Source organism: Coccinella septempunctata, chromosome 2 (genome assembly GCF_907165205.1).
Source record: "Coccinella septempunctata chromosome 2, icCocSept1.1, whole genome shotgun sequence".
NCBI classification, from domain to species: domain Eukaryota; kingdom Metazoa; phylum Arthropoda; class Insecta; order Coleoptera; family Coccinellidae; genus Coccinella; species Coccinella septempunctata.
Window position 1 is genome coordinate 40969034 of NC_058190.1, and position 15304 is coordinate 40984337.

At 34.8% G+C, this 15304-nt stretch overlaps 1 protein-coding gene across 2 annotated transcripts in view; it reads right to left on the reverse strand.

The window, feature by feature from the left end:
- LOC123307604 (protein turtle) overlaps window positions 1–15053 on the reverse strand; it is a 330136-nt gene extending 315083 nt beyond the window's left edge. The window contains exon 1 of one of the 2 annotated variants that reach the window (XM_044889979.1): window positions 14666–15053. In XM_044889979.1, coding sequence (XP_044745914.1) covers window positions 14666–14786 — 121 coding nt within the window. In that variant the 5' untranslated portion in view covers window positions 14787–15053. Of the gene's footprint in view, window positions 1–11650; window positions 11879–14665 lie in introns of those variants that run through there. The other variant, XM_044889978.1, reaches the window with a different exon arrangement.
- Window positions 15054–15304: the final 251 nt, after the last annotated feature.

Sequence of the window (15304 nt, forward strand, 5' to 3'; positions counted from 1 at the left end):
GAATAATTCGAACCGATGAATTCCAATTATTCACCCTAATCTCCACTAGAGACTTCACGAATGGAGCACCGAATAATCGGGTCACATGCTTTTCACCTCTGCGCAAAAATTGGGACAGAATGTTTACATCAACGTATTTGCGGGTTGTTGTGTCGTATTTTCATTCGTTTATTCGACACGGCTATGCAATCCGGCAATTAGTGGAACGCTCCTTTTTTTGAATTTCACAATTATTTCTACACTACGAAAGCCAATCAAATGTGATTCGATCTGGTCACAGATTTATATTGACAAGTTTCCGCGTTTCTTGGAGACAACTTGATGATTGATGGTTCTGAATAGAAGTTCATGCATTACTATCGATTGCCTGCTCATTGTGACTAGAGAAAAATTTCGCAAATGTGTTGTTAGAAAGCTGTTTGAATAAAAGCGCTAGGTTTTAATTGCGCCCTATTTTAGCTGTCATATTTAGTGAATCACTCCGATGTTATGACAGATTGAAGAATAACTTGGGGAATTTCGGATCATCTGAATAGCAGAAAAATGTGAATGAAACTACCGAATATGCGGCCAGTTCAGTGGTTTACACTCTCGTCTGTGTCTATAGAGTATCGGCCGCATCATAGCTTCTTTTTTTTCTACAGAGCAGATAATTTCATGCGGGTATTGCTCAGTCTATTCTCTATTCTATGCCAATGGGGGACATAAGTGTTGGTTAGGTTCATGTCCTTCATATCACTGTGATTTCGAGTGGTTAAATGGGGAATTCTCCTCAATTTGGGTTATCACTGCATATGCAAGTTTAAGCTGAATAATTATGAGTTTCATTCATGATTTTTTGAAATTCAAAATCATCCTTCAAATATGGGGTTTTAAAATTTAAATCGCTTCGTGCGGAGTTTACGATTTGGCAACAGTGCATACAAGACAATGGAAAGAACACAGACTTCATAGACAGCCATCTTTGTCTATCTCATCAAGATAATGCATTTGTTGTCCTTTATTATCAAGGCATATTTCAGTCGATGTTGTCAGCTTGCGCAACTCTCACAAAACGCTGTGATTGATTTTCATCAATTTTCTAAGATAATCTCCTTCAGTGAAAACTGACTATTCTTGACAATATTGACTGGTGCTATTGAAGACTTTGCGATAAAAAATGTCATAGATGACATATTTACCCCTCAAGTGACCATAAATAGCCAACAAATGATGTTAACAAAGAGTTCATACTCTTTGATTTCCTCACGATGATGGGCAACAAACCACAGATTACAGTAAAAAAAATCTGTAATCTGTGTAACAAACCATCTGTAACAGTGTTTATCTATGATCTATAATGACATCCATGATAACAAACCTTTGAATTGTAGTAGTCAGTATTATTTTCTGGCATTTTTGGAGGAAAATATCATAGATTAATGAAAATATTCAATTTTATTACCAAAAAATTGTGTAAAATCGGAGGGTGCCTATTTCTAGATTCAAAATAACCTATTGGTTGAGAAACTTCGAATTGATTTTTTTTTCTTGAGACATTTATGCTTTTTCTGGTAACCACAAAAAAAACAGAGACTATGTGGTGGGATCCCATTTTTCAAGTTCTCACATATGTTATATGCTCGGTTATACGTTTCCATTTGAAAAAAAGAATTAGAATGGATTTGAAGCTGAAAGGTTAGGGAAAAACATTCGAATCTGTTGAAGATCTCACCGTTTTCATTTTGAGTTATTGGTTGAAGAAATATCAATTTTATTCCAGATTTATGCCCAACCCAGTATTTCACCACCAACTTCTCAGCAAATTGACAGTGATTCATAAAAACCACTCGAAATAGAAAAAACATTAATTTTTCAATTCATAGAATTACGATAATTTTCACATTATGATCATTTTCCCAGTAATAATGGGACACCGTGTATGACAATATCTTCATTTTGTGCAGCTCGACCAACGAAGCTTCTTGTGTTAATTCCTGATTTGAAGTGAAACATTTTCCACACATTAATTTCAAGAATCATTAATGATTAATATAAACCAACGGACATCCTTGGAACATAAAGATACTTTGACATCATTTTTAAATAACACATGAAAATCTAAATGCAAGTTACATTTATGAGTTGTATGAGTTTGCAGATGCTTTTGACTAAACAACCCGTAAGTGCCCTAGAAGGGATGGAAGGGGGAAATTCAACCTATGGAATGTGACATACTCCCTTCTTCTGAATGCATCCACATCAACATGGCAAAGGCCACTCCATCAGAAGGTTTCTAATGAAGTCTTGAATAGGGGAACTGTACGGAACAGGGTTCGCAATTATATCATTTCACGAAATGGTGAAATGTATTCGTATGTCTTCCCTAATTGGTCCTCCAATCTCAATATACCGCCTCTGTTATTCCTTAATTGAGATCTATGTCGGTTTTGCTGTGGTTATTATGAAATACTGTGCATCTTTGTACACCTCGGCATAATCGACGTGTGCGTGATTAATTCCAGTTTACTTGACTCTCGTCTTCGATTTATTGATCCTAATTCTGCAATTGGTTTATTAATTCACTTCCCTATTAGGCAGCAAAAGTTTCGAAGCGGCTGAAGAGTCTCAATATCTTATAATGAAACTTTACTTTTTTCTTTGAAGGAGGAAATGCTACTTATCAGTCTTGATGAAGAATTTATTTATCGATTCATGACTTCGAATTGTTTTTAACCCTGAGGAAAAGAACAAAATTTCTCGAAACACTACTATTTGAATATTTGTAAATACATTGTTCCCAGAGACTTCTAGTATTTTTTTATTTAATACCTACTGAAATGAATATTTGGAACGAAATTATCCATATCCAAACATATATCAATCTGAGTTCAACCAATCATATAGTTTAAATTTTTTCCATAAACTTTCCTTCGAACTTTCTTATGCTGAAAAAGAATCATGTTCTTTAAATTTCCCTTTTTTATCCCATTCTCAAAAATGACTTCGGAGGACCAATAGGAGATTGCAATATGAATTAGTAGTGATAAAAACGGGTGATTCGATAGTGAATAATTTTCACAAGTAACTGCAAATCACCTTTAATCAGTAGTTACCGGTAGATTCGGGATTCGGGAAATATGAATGATGATGAGACCTATGGTATGGATTAATTTCTTTTCACAGGTGTATAGGTCTATGATTTGTTCACAAAACCAACTTTTCAGAAAAAAGGCCAACTAGTTTCGACTTTATTTCATAGTCTTCATCAGGGCTCTGAAATAGAACAACACGATCTACAATGAACTGGGAGGATAATGATTACATTAATAAACACGATAGAAACACTCCAAAAAGAAGAAAAAAAAATTTCTACACAAACAATAAATCAAACAAGTGAGGAACAGGATCGAAAATTTCAACTTACATTTTCATATTTGTGTGGTTCTATTGTCAACTATTGAAATTTTGGAAATGATAACAACTGCTTGCATGGAGGATGTTTAAAAGACTGAGGTTAACATATTGAATTTTCGGAATATGCGTGGAATCTGAATTATGATAAACGTCAGCGCACCTGGGATTGAACCACTAAAAACTCCTGATTTTCCCAATTAAATAATGGTACGCAGTATTCAAATTTTTTATGTCGCTTCGTTTATTTATGGAATTTACGTCTTGTTTTATCGATATCATCTCATCCAATAACCTTTTCTTTAAATTTGTTTGCCTACCTAATATTTCCACTGAATTATGATCGAAATTAAAGGAATGAAGAAAATTTTTTACATGCTCGGCCAATGCTGTATTATTTTCTTTTTTGTTCTTTAAAGGATTAAGAATGTTAAGTGAGTCTCTTTTGTGTTCAGAAATTCTATCTTTAAGGTAGCGACCAGTTTGTCCAATATATGTGGCTGGACAATCATTACAGGAAATTTTATATATGACGTTACTTAATAATTCTTTGGGTGTTGCACCCAACGAAGCGCATAAACGAAGCGACATAGAAAATTTGAAACCTGCGTACCATTATTTAATTGGAAAAATCGGGAGTTTTTAGTGGTTCAATCCCAGGTGCGCTGACGTTTATCATAATTCAGATTCCACGCATATTTCGAAAATTCAATATGTTAACCTCAGTCTTTTAAACATCCTCCATGCAAGCAGTTGTTATCATTTCCAAAATTTCAATAGTTGACAACAGAACCACACAAATTGTAAGTTGAAATTTTCGAGCCTGTTCCTCACTTGTTTGATTTATTGTTTGTGTAGAAATTTTTTTTTCTTCTTTTTGGAGTGTTTCTATCGTGTTTATTATTGTAATCATTATCCTCCCAGTTCATTGTAAATCGTGTTGTTCTATTTCAGAGCCCTGATGAAGACTATGAAATAAAGTCGAAACTAGTTGGCCTTTTTTCTAAAAAGTTGGTTTTGTGAACAAATCATAGACCTATTATACACCTGTGAAAAGAAATTTAATCCATACCATAGGTCTCATCATCATTCATATTTCCTACTGCCAATGCGCCGCTGATGAAGACTATGAAATGAAGTCGAAACTAGTTGGCCTTTTTTCTAAAAAGTTGATTTTGTGAACAAATCATAGACCTATACACCTGTGAAAAGAAATTTAAAGCAGGAAATATGCCGATTTTTCGCAGGATATTATTATTTACGTTATTTCTACAAAGAAATCACCAAAGAATGAAAGAAATCAAAGTTCCATTGTTTTATTTAGTTTTTTTACATTTGAGTTGCAATATATTTGCTTTCGCTGAAATAGGAGTTTTCCATTCAATTTCCTTACCGAATTTCAACTATATAATCACAAATTCTAATTTTTCAAAACTGTACACCGTCTCGAGTCACCTATTTCATTTGAGAGTTGAGAAATCAATAGATTTTAACTTGTGTCTAAGCCTCCCAAATGGGTGGGTGACTTGGGACATATTTTATTTTTTTCAAAATTTATATCCGAATTCTGAAGCATGGTATATACCTGATCAATAGTATGAGTCATTAAGCATATTCGAACCTCTTTTTCAGATAAAAATAGGTCACTGTTTTGAAAATATCACAAGTTGAATTCAACAATCGTCCCAAGTCACCCGAATCTACGGTAATACATTTAACCTATTGTGTCCAGTTTTATAGCGAATGGGTCAAAGCTCATTTCCAATTGAATATATTGATAAAAATTCCGCACTGCAAACCGTAGGATTGGTATTGATCCAATTTCAAATATTTAAACCTTCAATCAAGAAGTACAGTATTGGATGCGCAACAAACAATGAATGGATTAATTTTCAATTCAAATACAGGGGTTCAATTTGGGGATACTTTTATACGACAATAACATGACAAATTCGGATTTGTTTTTGGGCACAATATAATGAAAACAGCCAATCTCTTTACTCTTCCATTTCCATACAACGAAATAACACATTCACTGTGCAACAGGTGTTAAGGTAATGAATTAATGCGAATAATCAATTTTTATGTTGGAAGTAGGTACGGTTTAGCAGTTTTGCTAATTCGATCATGAATTAATCATGAGCAATAAATAACTGAATATAAATGTCCTGAAGAATTTCACTGGGCAAACGAAACAAGTTTATCTTAGCTAAAAGCGAAGTTCGCAATGCTCTGAAGGCTCGTCTGAAGGTTTTCGGTTTCTACTCAAAAAAGTTATTCATGAATTGAAATGAAAATCAATAATACTAAGCCGAGTAGATACTAAGCTGTATCTTGAAGAAATACGAAATTCCTGAAAATCTCATGTTCAATATGAAATCATTCAGTAAGTGAATAATTCTCGAATAAAATCACTTAATGACAGCGGGTAAAAGAAAGCTTAAATTGACGAATCTATGAATTCAGAGTTTTTCCAGAATGAAATCATAGACATTTCCTGTTTACGGAATACACTGCTCAACTATTGGTAGGGTCCACTGACCTTCTTCCATCAATTTATTTCAGAAATAATGGATTCGACTGTTTTTTTTTTAGAAAAGAATGTTTTCATCTCGGTTTTTATAGATTTTTTTTATTGAAGATAACAGAAAGAATACATCAAATTAAGAGAAAACCTTGTACTTGGTTGATCCTGTACGATCCCCTTTCAAGCATTCTACTCTTGAAGGCTTACTGTCGATGAGACAATTTATGTAATTTTGGGACAAGTTGGTCCATATCTCCAACAGAGGCTTACAAAGCTACACCAGATAGTTAATCGCTTGTTCTAGGGAGGACAGTTGTCTACACATCTCTGACCAGACATGCTCGATGCAGTTAATATCTGGAGAGCGAGCTGGCCAGTTCATTCTTTTAATAGCCATAAAAGCTTCTCATTGATTTAGCTGATATTTGGTGAAACGATTCATTTCGACCAGTTCGTTAAAAAAAAATCCTTACCTTTAAATACACCTTGTATTTGTGTATCTTATATGTTACCTTTCAGTCTTGAGAATGGGATTAAACCCGAAATATGACGTATAATAAATGAAGAATTGGTGAATGTAGTCAAGTGTTTGATTTTACAATTTGATGAAGTAAATTTTTATCGCTTGCAATTGGAATATTCTCCAGAGGAAAAGAACAGTGCATAAATGAAAAATGCATCCTCTATTCCACTTTCATTCTCGCTGGCGTAGCAAATACCCAGCTGGTGTATTATGATCCTTGTTCAGAAAGACAGATGAATCGCACAAACCCCGGAACAGAGACAATACCAATGAATTCGTGATTGTTATTTCTTTCAAACAAGAAGAATAGATCCATTAGATAGATCATTGCGTCGGCCACAAAGGATAATTGGTAAAAAACGGCGGAACCGAACAAAAAGATATAAGGGTCATTTGGAAAACAGAAAGAAAAGTACTCTCGCAATAGTAAGAATTGAAGGATGCTACTTCTCACTCGCCTTTTCAACACTCCGCTGTGTTTTTGCAGTCTTTCCGGTCGAACTTATTTCAGTGAAAGTTAGTTTTTTTTGTTTAGTTTGGAAAGGATTCTCTGGAATACAATCACGTGTTTCTATTCAGTCGCTTTCACTTCAGCTGAAGAACCCAACACAAAGCGATTTTTTTCGGATCTTTGCTAGTGAATTAAGCTAACTGAAGAAGATGGGTGGAGGAAAGACTAGGATCAATTGAAACAAGCCTCAACAAGAACATCACGAAAAAAGGTGAAGGAATAACTGAATTAAAGGCGACGGCTGGGATTCTTTAATGAAAATACTTCATACAGGGTGAGTCTTTGGCTGGTACAAATATTTTAGCAGTAGATCACTTTTTTTACTATTCCTTCCGAATCGGCACGATTTAAAAGATATAAGCTGTTGAAATACCATAAAAAAATGCTTTTTAGTTCTCTCACAAACGATTTTATCGAATGAAATGAATTTCGGAATATAGTTTTTCTTCTATTTGATGAACCTTTTCGAACACTAGATATCACCCACGTTTTCCAGTGTCCTCATTTTGACCATTTCGTACCATAAAAATACCAAAAATTCAAAGAACCAAACACTTGAAACTACTTTGTACGCTATCTGATAAATATTTGAACCTCGATTTGAACGTTTGTGAAATAAAATTTTCCTTTATATTTTTTATAATACATAATACGACGTTTTTGAATAATTAGATGTTCAAAAATTAAAAAGTATCTGTGAAATTTGAAAAATTGGGTAGTTTGGCTGGTTACAACTGTGCTTGAAAGATTCACAGATGTGTAGTGTCACAGATTCAGCTAATAATTCTGAAAGTAATTTCGTTGCGTTTTTACAAACGCAACAACGTCATCTTAGAAAGATAATGCACATCAGATGGTTCCACAAAGTTTCGAATGCAGAAGTCTTGCAACGCGCGAGTTGTACAACAATTGAGACTCAAGTAACGAGGGGCCGACTCAGATGGAGCGCCCACATTCTGAGAATGACACAAGACTCCCCAAAATAGATCTATATGGCGAATTCACTGAGGGAGCCCGGAAACCAGGAGGCCAGTATAAACGGTTTAAGGATACACTACATCAATCCCTAAAATCAGTTAATGCCAATCATAACTGGAAACAACTAGCGTTAGACAGGTCACAGTGGAGGTCTTTGGTACACAGTTATAACAAAGCGTAACAACTTTTTGGTTATAATGGAGACTCGAGAAAGATACAGCGGCGGCCAGATCTGGTTGGTGACTATCCATGCCCGGAGTGTGGTAGGATATGTAGGTCACGGTTGGGTCTCTACAGTCACAGGAGAGCACACAGTCGCAATTAGCCCTGAAAAATTATAAGTCTGTTCGCACCTTTTTCTTTTCTTTTTGTTTTTTCCCTTTTTTCGCCTTTTTGTAGATTCATTCCCGGCAACGGGATACGGCAATGATGATGATGGTTTACCAGGGGTGGTGCAGCTCATTTTGAAAAGTTAAAATGTCTATATCTTTTTATCAGAGCCGAATCGGAAAAAATGGTATAATAAAAAAGTGTTCCTTTTGACCTCAAGAATCTACAGTTGAAATATTTGTACGAGTCAAAGACTCACCATGTATAAACCAACAGAGACAATTTCTTTCAGTGTGTATATCTCAAAAAAGTGTTAATTTTAAAATTGATCAGTAAAAACTAATCCTTAAGGAATAAAACCTGTTTTCTAGTGAAAGTAGTTGAAAAAATTTCAATATACCCTTATTTGGTATTCGAAAGTCATCTTCATTCAATTCTGTTCGACTGGAGATGCTACAATATCTTGAATAAATTATAGTAATACATACGAGAAATGAAGCTGTAACTAATGCCGAATAAATATTTATAATGATCAAATCAGGACCGGAATCATATCTTGTCTAGTAGCAAGTAGGATTCCATTACATAACAATTCCGAAAGGAGATTCATTCTTTAAGATCAGTGATAGAATCTAAACATTATATACCCAAAAAGTTATTGGAATGAGTATCTCTCCCCGTATATCTGAAAAACGGTGTTAATCCAAGTTTTACGACCGATCAATTATTCGAAGAATATTCATAATGGACAATCGGTATTCGAGCTAGCTCCGAGGTCCTGATAATTAAATCATATCTAGCCTAAGTTATGTACGTTTCGATCGGAAAAGACCCCGCTAGCTTCAGGCATACACATGGCTTGATATTATCTGGCTCATCTCCTCTGTATCACGTCGGCTATCTAGGTGTTGAACACTTTAGTGTGGGTTCATCGAAGTCGGAAGCATTCGGATGCATTTTATTGAAGTCTATAAAATTATCAGTACCTATACTCCATTCACTTTTATTTAAGCACTCGGTTGGCCATGGAAATTTGACACATTTCACTCTGTAAAGTACGAAAATGTGGGGTTATGACGCTTGTCAAAACATTTTTGGATTTTAAATCAACGCTATGTTGCCCGTTCTACGTAAAAGTTTCTGTTATTACGTATTTTATCACAATGTCGAATCTCCTCGGAAAATATGTGACGAACAAAATTGAAGTTTATACAAACTGATTGAAGGCATACCAAATCCAGTTATTTGCATGGAAAATACAAGAAATCAGTATGATATCATAATATGCACTAGCTTGAGGAGAGTTAATGTTCGTTATCTTCTTTGGCTAAAGTTTGAATGCGTTACATCAGTTGTAGATTTCAAAAATATTAACCCGAAGATGCAGTGGTTGGAAATGGGTATCTCCCGAAGGAATTAACAGATAATTACAAGAATGTTAAATTCTTCAACAAAAATCATCTTGCATCAATATAAGTGAAAGTAATTAAAGGAAGTTTCAAGTCAAGATGAACTGCACCTTTGAACAGAAATTTCAAATGAATAAACAATTATCAGGAAAACTGGCGCGTATTTGTGGCTATTCATCTTAATACATTGATATAATAATAATAATTAAGTATTTATTGGTAGATACCTTAAGACGTTTACAATGTATATAACAAGTCAAATGAAAAATCGAGAACTTATTCTAGGATGACATTCATCGAGAATCCTGTAGTAAACTTTTCGCATTAATTCACTCAAACATGAAATTCTCAAATGGCACCACTTTTTTGGGTCTCCCTATAGAAGGAAATTCTTTGTCATCTTCTACATTCACTATCTTTCTGATTGTGGATATATTTAACTGAAATATAAGTCGTTTAGATTCAGATGAAACATTATATAAATTCTTTTACATTGAAATATGTTCGCTACCGTCTGACATATTGTGGATTTCTGAATATCAGGGTATAACTATTCGAATGAGCGGACCTGAATTTTAAATAGCACTTTCTGAAACCCTGTCTTCTCTTTTTTCAATCACTTTCGGCATTTTCGTTTTAAAAATTAATATTAGTTTTGGCAACGGCGTTATGACATTAACGAGATTTCATGAGTGCCAACCTTACTCCGTTCTAGTTACAAAAACTTGAGAAAATTATTTCATGGCCAACCGACTGCTAAAATAAATATGAATGAAGTATACTCATTTTACAACCCATACTTTTTTTTTCCTTTGTTCACGAGAAGTTTCACGGACTGAGCGAGTTTTGAAAACAAGTCTTTTTTCATGAAATAACACTATTTACAATAAAAAATAAACGTCTAACAGATGAGAAAAACTTTAATTTTTATCGAAAATCTCGAAATGCCCATAAAAATTATGAAAAACCTAAATTAGAATGCTACAAATTGTCTTGAACAAAGAGATATTTCCAAACATCGTAATGCTCGAAGAAAAAGGAATAATGTAAAATCCTTATCAAAACAATTAAAGAATTCTTCACAATTCTTCGCAAAGAATAAAAGGATACAATTTTTAAGGATAATCTATACATAAAGATGCTCAATGTATTATAGATGCAAGGTAGAAGATAATATACGAAATAAAACCTCGTCGCATCAAACATGTTTTTTCTATGGAATCTGATTGACCAATTTTTTCGAGTTGAATTTAACTGGGAGTATCAGGATATCTTGAGAAAGGTGAGATTGGAATTCTCAAAGCTACCAAAAATTATTAAAAAACATGAATCAAACATTCAATTACCACCATCTTTCCTCCCACAAGTGATCACCTACATTATGAATTATGATAACTAATTAATATCCTATCGCTTACTTAGGAAAGATCTCTGCCTATCGAAGAATCTCAAATAATCTATGGTGCATTTGAAAATGGTACTTTCCCCAAGACATTCCAGTGGTTCTCAAAAAATTTTCTTCGCAAGATACTTTTTGATCCGTTCGAACTAATTATAAATTCTTGGTCAATTCGGATGATAAGGTCGCTCAAGGTTGATCCTTTATTTATGGAAGATAAACAAGTTTCAGCGAAACGACGATACTTCTTTGAATAATCTGATAGTTCATAATAACTTGATTTTATTTTCACGTGGACATCCCAAGGTAACAAGAGTTCTTCATTTATAAGGCAGAAATGACAATTTAAAAAAAAAAGTCTCAGATACCAGTAAATAACCCATTTCACTTTCGTTGGATTAACGATAAAATCGTCCAGAGTTTCTTGAAATACATGCATTTTTCAAAAATTTTGACATCGAGATCTTTTGGAAAAAATATTGAGGCAGTACAGAATTTTTCCAAGAATTATGTCCCACATTTATTTTCCTCCGAAACAAAGAAGAATGATCAGACAATTAAAATGTGAAGAACAACTCACCAGATTCTTCCACTTTAATCGTCGAAACTCCATCGTTTTTCGTATGTTGCATAGAGTAGCTAGCAGGAAATGCTAAGAAAATTGTTAAAATAACTTCTAAAAGACCCATGGTATTCGTCATAACGAAATAACTCACAAACTTTATTTGCTCACGGAATCAAGAATCTGCACACATCTCACAATCTACAAAATGTATGAATCTTTCGATACTATTGAAAACTGAACATATTTTATGAGTCCAGATACCCAATATTGGAAGAAGTGATAGATATCAATATTAATTAATCGATTTCGCTGGAATTATTCGTTTTAATCGATCGTTTATGTAAACAATCAACAACTATCCTAACGAACGAACTGAATACAATCTGAAAAGGACAATAATTTTAAGATTTTGTTCAAAGTCCACCCAAGAAAAACATACTAAAATTTCTAAGAATACAGTGCAGTCTAAACAAACAAACAACTGCGAATGAAATGCTGTAATATCCTCGGTAATATCCTGTAAGTATAAAATTTTTCATACATGTATATATGCAGTTATATAGACGAGGATTTTTCGTTGATATCAATAGCTTCTGGCATCAGGAATATTTAAAAATGTTATATTTTTCTCCGAACAAACACAAAAAATTTCTGTATTGAGAAACCGAGCAGCCATTCAGTTGGACAATTCCTAGAAATTTTTCTTGTAATCGATGAAAGATTATTTCAAATCTGGAAGATCTGAGAGGATTCAGGAAATTCAATTTCATCGGGTGCAGAAGATGTAGTTCAATCTTATTCCAAGAAGGAGATTGTAAAATTCTTATTAGCAATCAAACGGACCGTCATAAGGAGCGTTAGAGATTTGGAATTCATGGCAATTCATGAGTAGACATAAACTAGGTTAATCCTGAGATACAATTTGATGATTTGAGATGGAGATACTGGAATGGTACAAATATTGATCAGAAAGGAAGAAGAATGATCCTTAAAAGCTTTTTCCACGACCATTCTCACCCATCACCAGGAACTGCAATGAAGTAAAGAAGAAAAGCATTCAGTTTGACCAAAAGCGCAGAATGGATCAATGAGAACTATTTGGCACTGTGCAGTACCTAACTTATCCCACAAATCCATTTTGGATAGGTCTCGGGATAGGTAATCCTAGGCAATCAAATGATTCTTATGGTTGAGAATGTCCAGTGATTGAGTATGTAGTAACGGTATAAAAAGATTATTTGAGAAACATTAAGACAATTGACGAATTTACATGAAACTAAATTAGTACCATGGCAAGATTGGCAAATCCAATTGTATGGATATAACCATTCAGTGTTTATCAGTGTTAATACTCAATGATTTAACCCAAATATAAATTCAATAGCTTTTTGAAACTCAAGATCCGTGAAGTTTAAAGGCTCTCCAGCTTCTTCATACAGCTCGAACAAGACCTCAACCCGCAACAACAGAAGGACCACACGAAAACATCGTCACAGAGCGAAGATCTGTTGAGCATTTTCTTCACTCTGAAATTGATAGCAATTAGGAGATAGGATTGATAGAAACGAATCGATAATTGAGAAGGTGCGTAATAACTGCTTTGATCTGCAGAGATTGAAACTAGCAACTCACTTCCGTTGAATTGAATAAATACCCATGTACGTTCCTTCATATTCAACTTGACTCGGATTAGATAAGGATTTTGTCACCCAATTCACTTCGTGTTGAGAAAACTTGGATTTCTATTTCAAATATTTCACAGTCATTCGGTTTCAAGTCCGAAAGCACTTAAACTTTTTACATAATTCCCCAATATATTGATGAAGTCTCTAATTCTCAATTGAGAATCATTAAACGAACCTAGGCATATAGATCATCATTTAATTTTCGATGCAAGAATGATTTTTAATGCTCATAACTAGACTCTCCATCAAGAACAGCCGATATATGGATCCATCAATCAACTGTCGATTCTCTCATCAAGGAGAAACCACGCACTTGAAAGAGATCTTGATACTTCAAGGATACTGTTCAAAACAGAAAAGAATTGATTATTTATTATTCGACAGTCGACCACGCGCTTTAAGTGGGTATCGCAATTTACCCAAGAATAAACTAGCTTGAGAGCTTAAACATTGATTTTGAGTGATCACCTTTGGAAAACATTGTATCAACCATTTATATATATTCTGGATTTACCACAGTTGTTCTCAAGATTATGACAACCGAGATGACAACACTTTCGACTAAGCCTTACTTAAAAGTAAGATCAAGACAGCATTGCGCGTCTCTTCTGGAATAACAAATACATACTCCCTCTAATATATCTTTGCCAATGAGGCCTTATTTCCTGGTGTATTAGCTGAAAGAAATTTTCCCACGTTGCAACAACAACCTCTACCTGAAAGAGGTAGCATTTACCCCATATGCTGATGACGATAATAATGCAGTTTATCCTCATAAAGGATAAAGATTATTCGAAAATAACGAAATGTGACAAACACCATCAGAGTCCTGAAAATTTAACCACGTAAGAAATCCGGACGTTTTTCGTGTAGGTCTGTCAAGATGATCGACGTCATGCGTCAGTTGAAGGATTTCCTGGAAATTTCTGTTCCGCGAGCTTCCACCTTAATTGGCAGATCCGCCTCAAATTCCAACCAATCTCCATAGCAAGCAGCTTGAGGGAGAATCTTCGAAAATCTGTACATTAATCGTGTGGCGTTACTTTTGGATATTCCCGAATATTTCTCCATATGACTTGTCCTATACATTTTTAAATGTCGAAAAGGATTAATAAACTTTATTATTATTATTATTATTATTATTTCGATTGTCAACTTCTCTCAAACTGCCACTTCTACCTGATTGATCTAGCTGAAGATTCAATTGGCAATATTCAATGATCCAAGAGGAACCCTCATGTGTTCGATGACAGAAAGTAGGGAAAATGTGTTGAAGACATTCAGTGATACCAAACATGACCTTTTCTTCATGCACGATTGTTATGAGGATCCTAACGAGACTCACTTGGTTTATCCAACTCGTTAGGGGATGCCCCATCATCCACAGGCTTCAGGTTGGAGAGACCTCCAGGCAGCACCAGTAGAGTGGCAATGATAACATCCAGAGCACCCATCAAAACACTCATTACAACACAACATACATCTTCAATCCCACATCGGCACCATGTACCGAAGAGTGCACAACACTCACAAACTGTTCAAAACCGAAGAACCAAAAGCAAAGGAAATGACAGTCACGAAATCTGTCGCAGGAATCGATGGCACAACTGATCAGATTTATTCAGATCTTCATCGATGAGATAACGCTTAATTAACTACGATCAAAGAAGATGATCGCGTTCTTCTGCGGCGTTCGGAGCCGGCCTCTAAGCCAGAGCACAACGCGCGCGATACAGAATAACACTGACTCCAAAGCGGTTCTATCGCGCACCTTTCTCTGCTCTCCCATCCTGCGCTTGTATATTGCAGGTTTGCAGGTCTGAAATTCTCTTGGTTCCCTTTTCGTCAACCCTTTTAAAATGAACCCTCTTGAATGTTCTCTGGCGCGCCAGACGGATGAATTTTTATCTGTTTCACGTACACATTCGAGGTTTGTTTGAGTATTCCGGAATTTCCGGATGGGTATCCTTGACAGATATGAGGG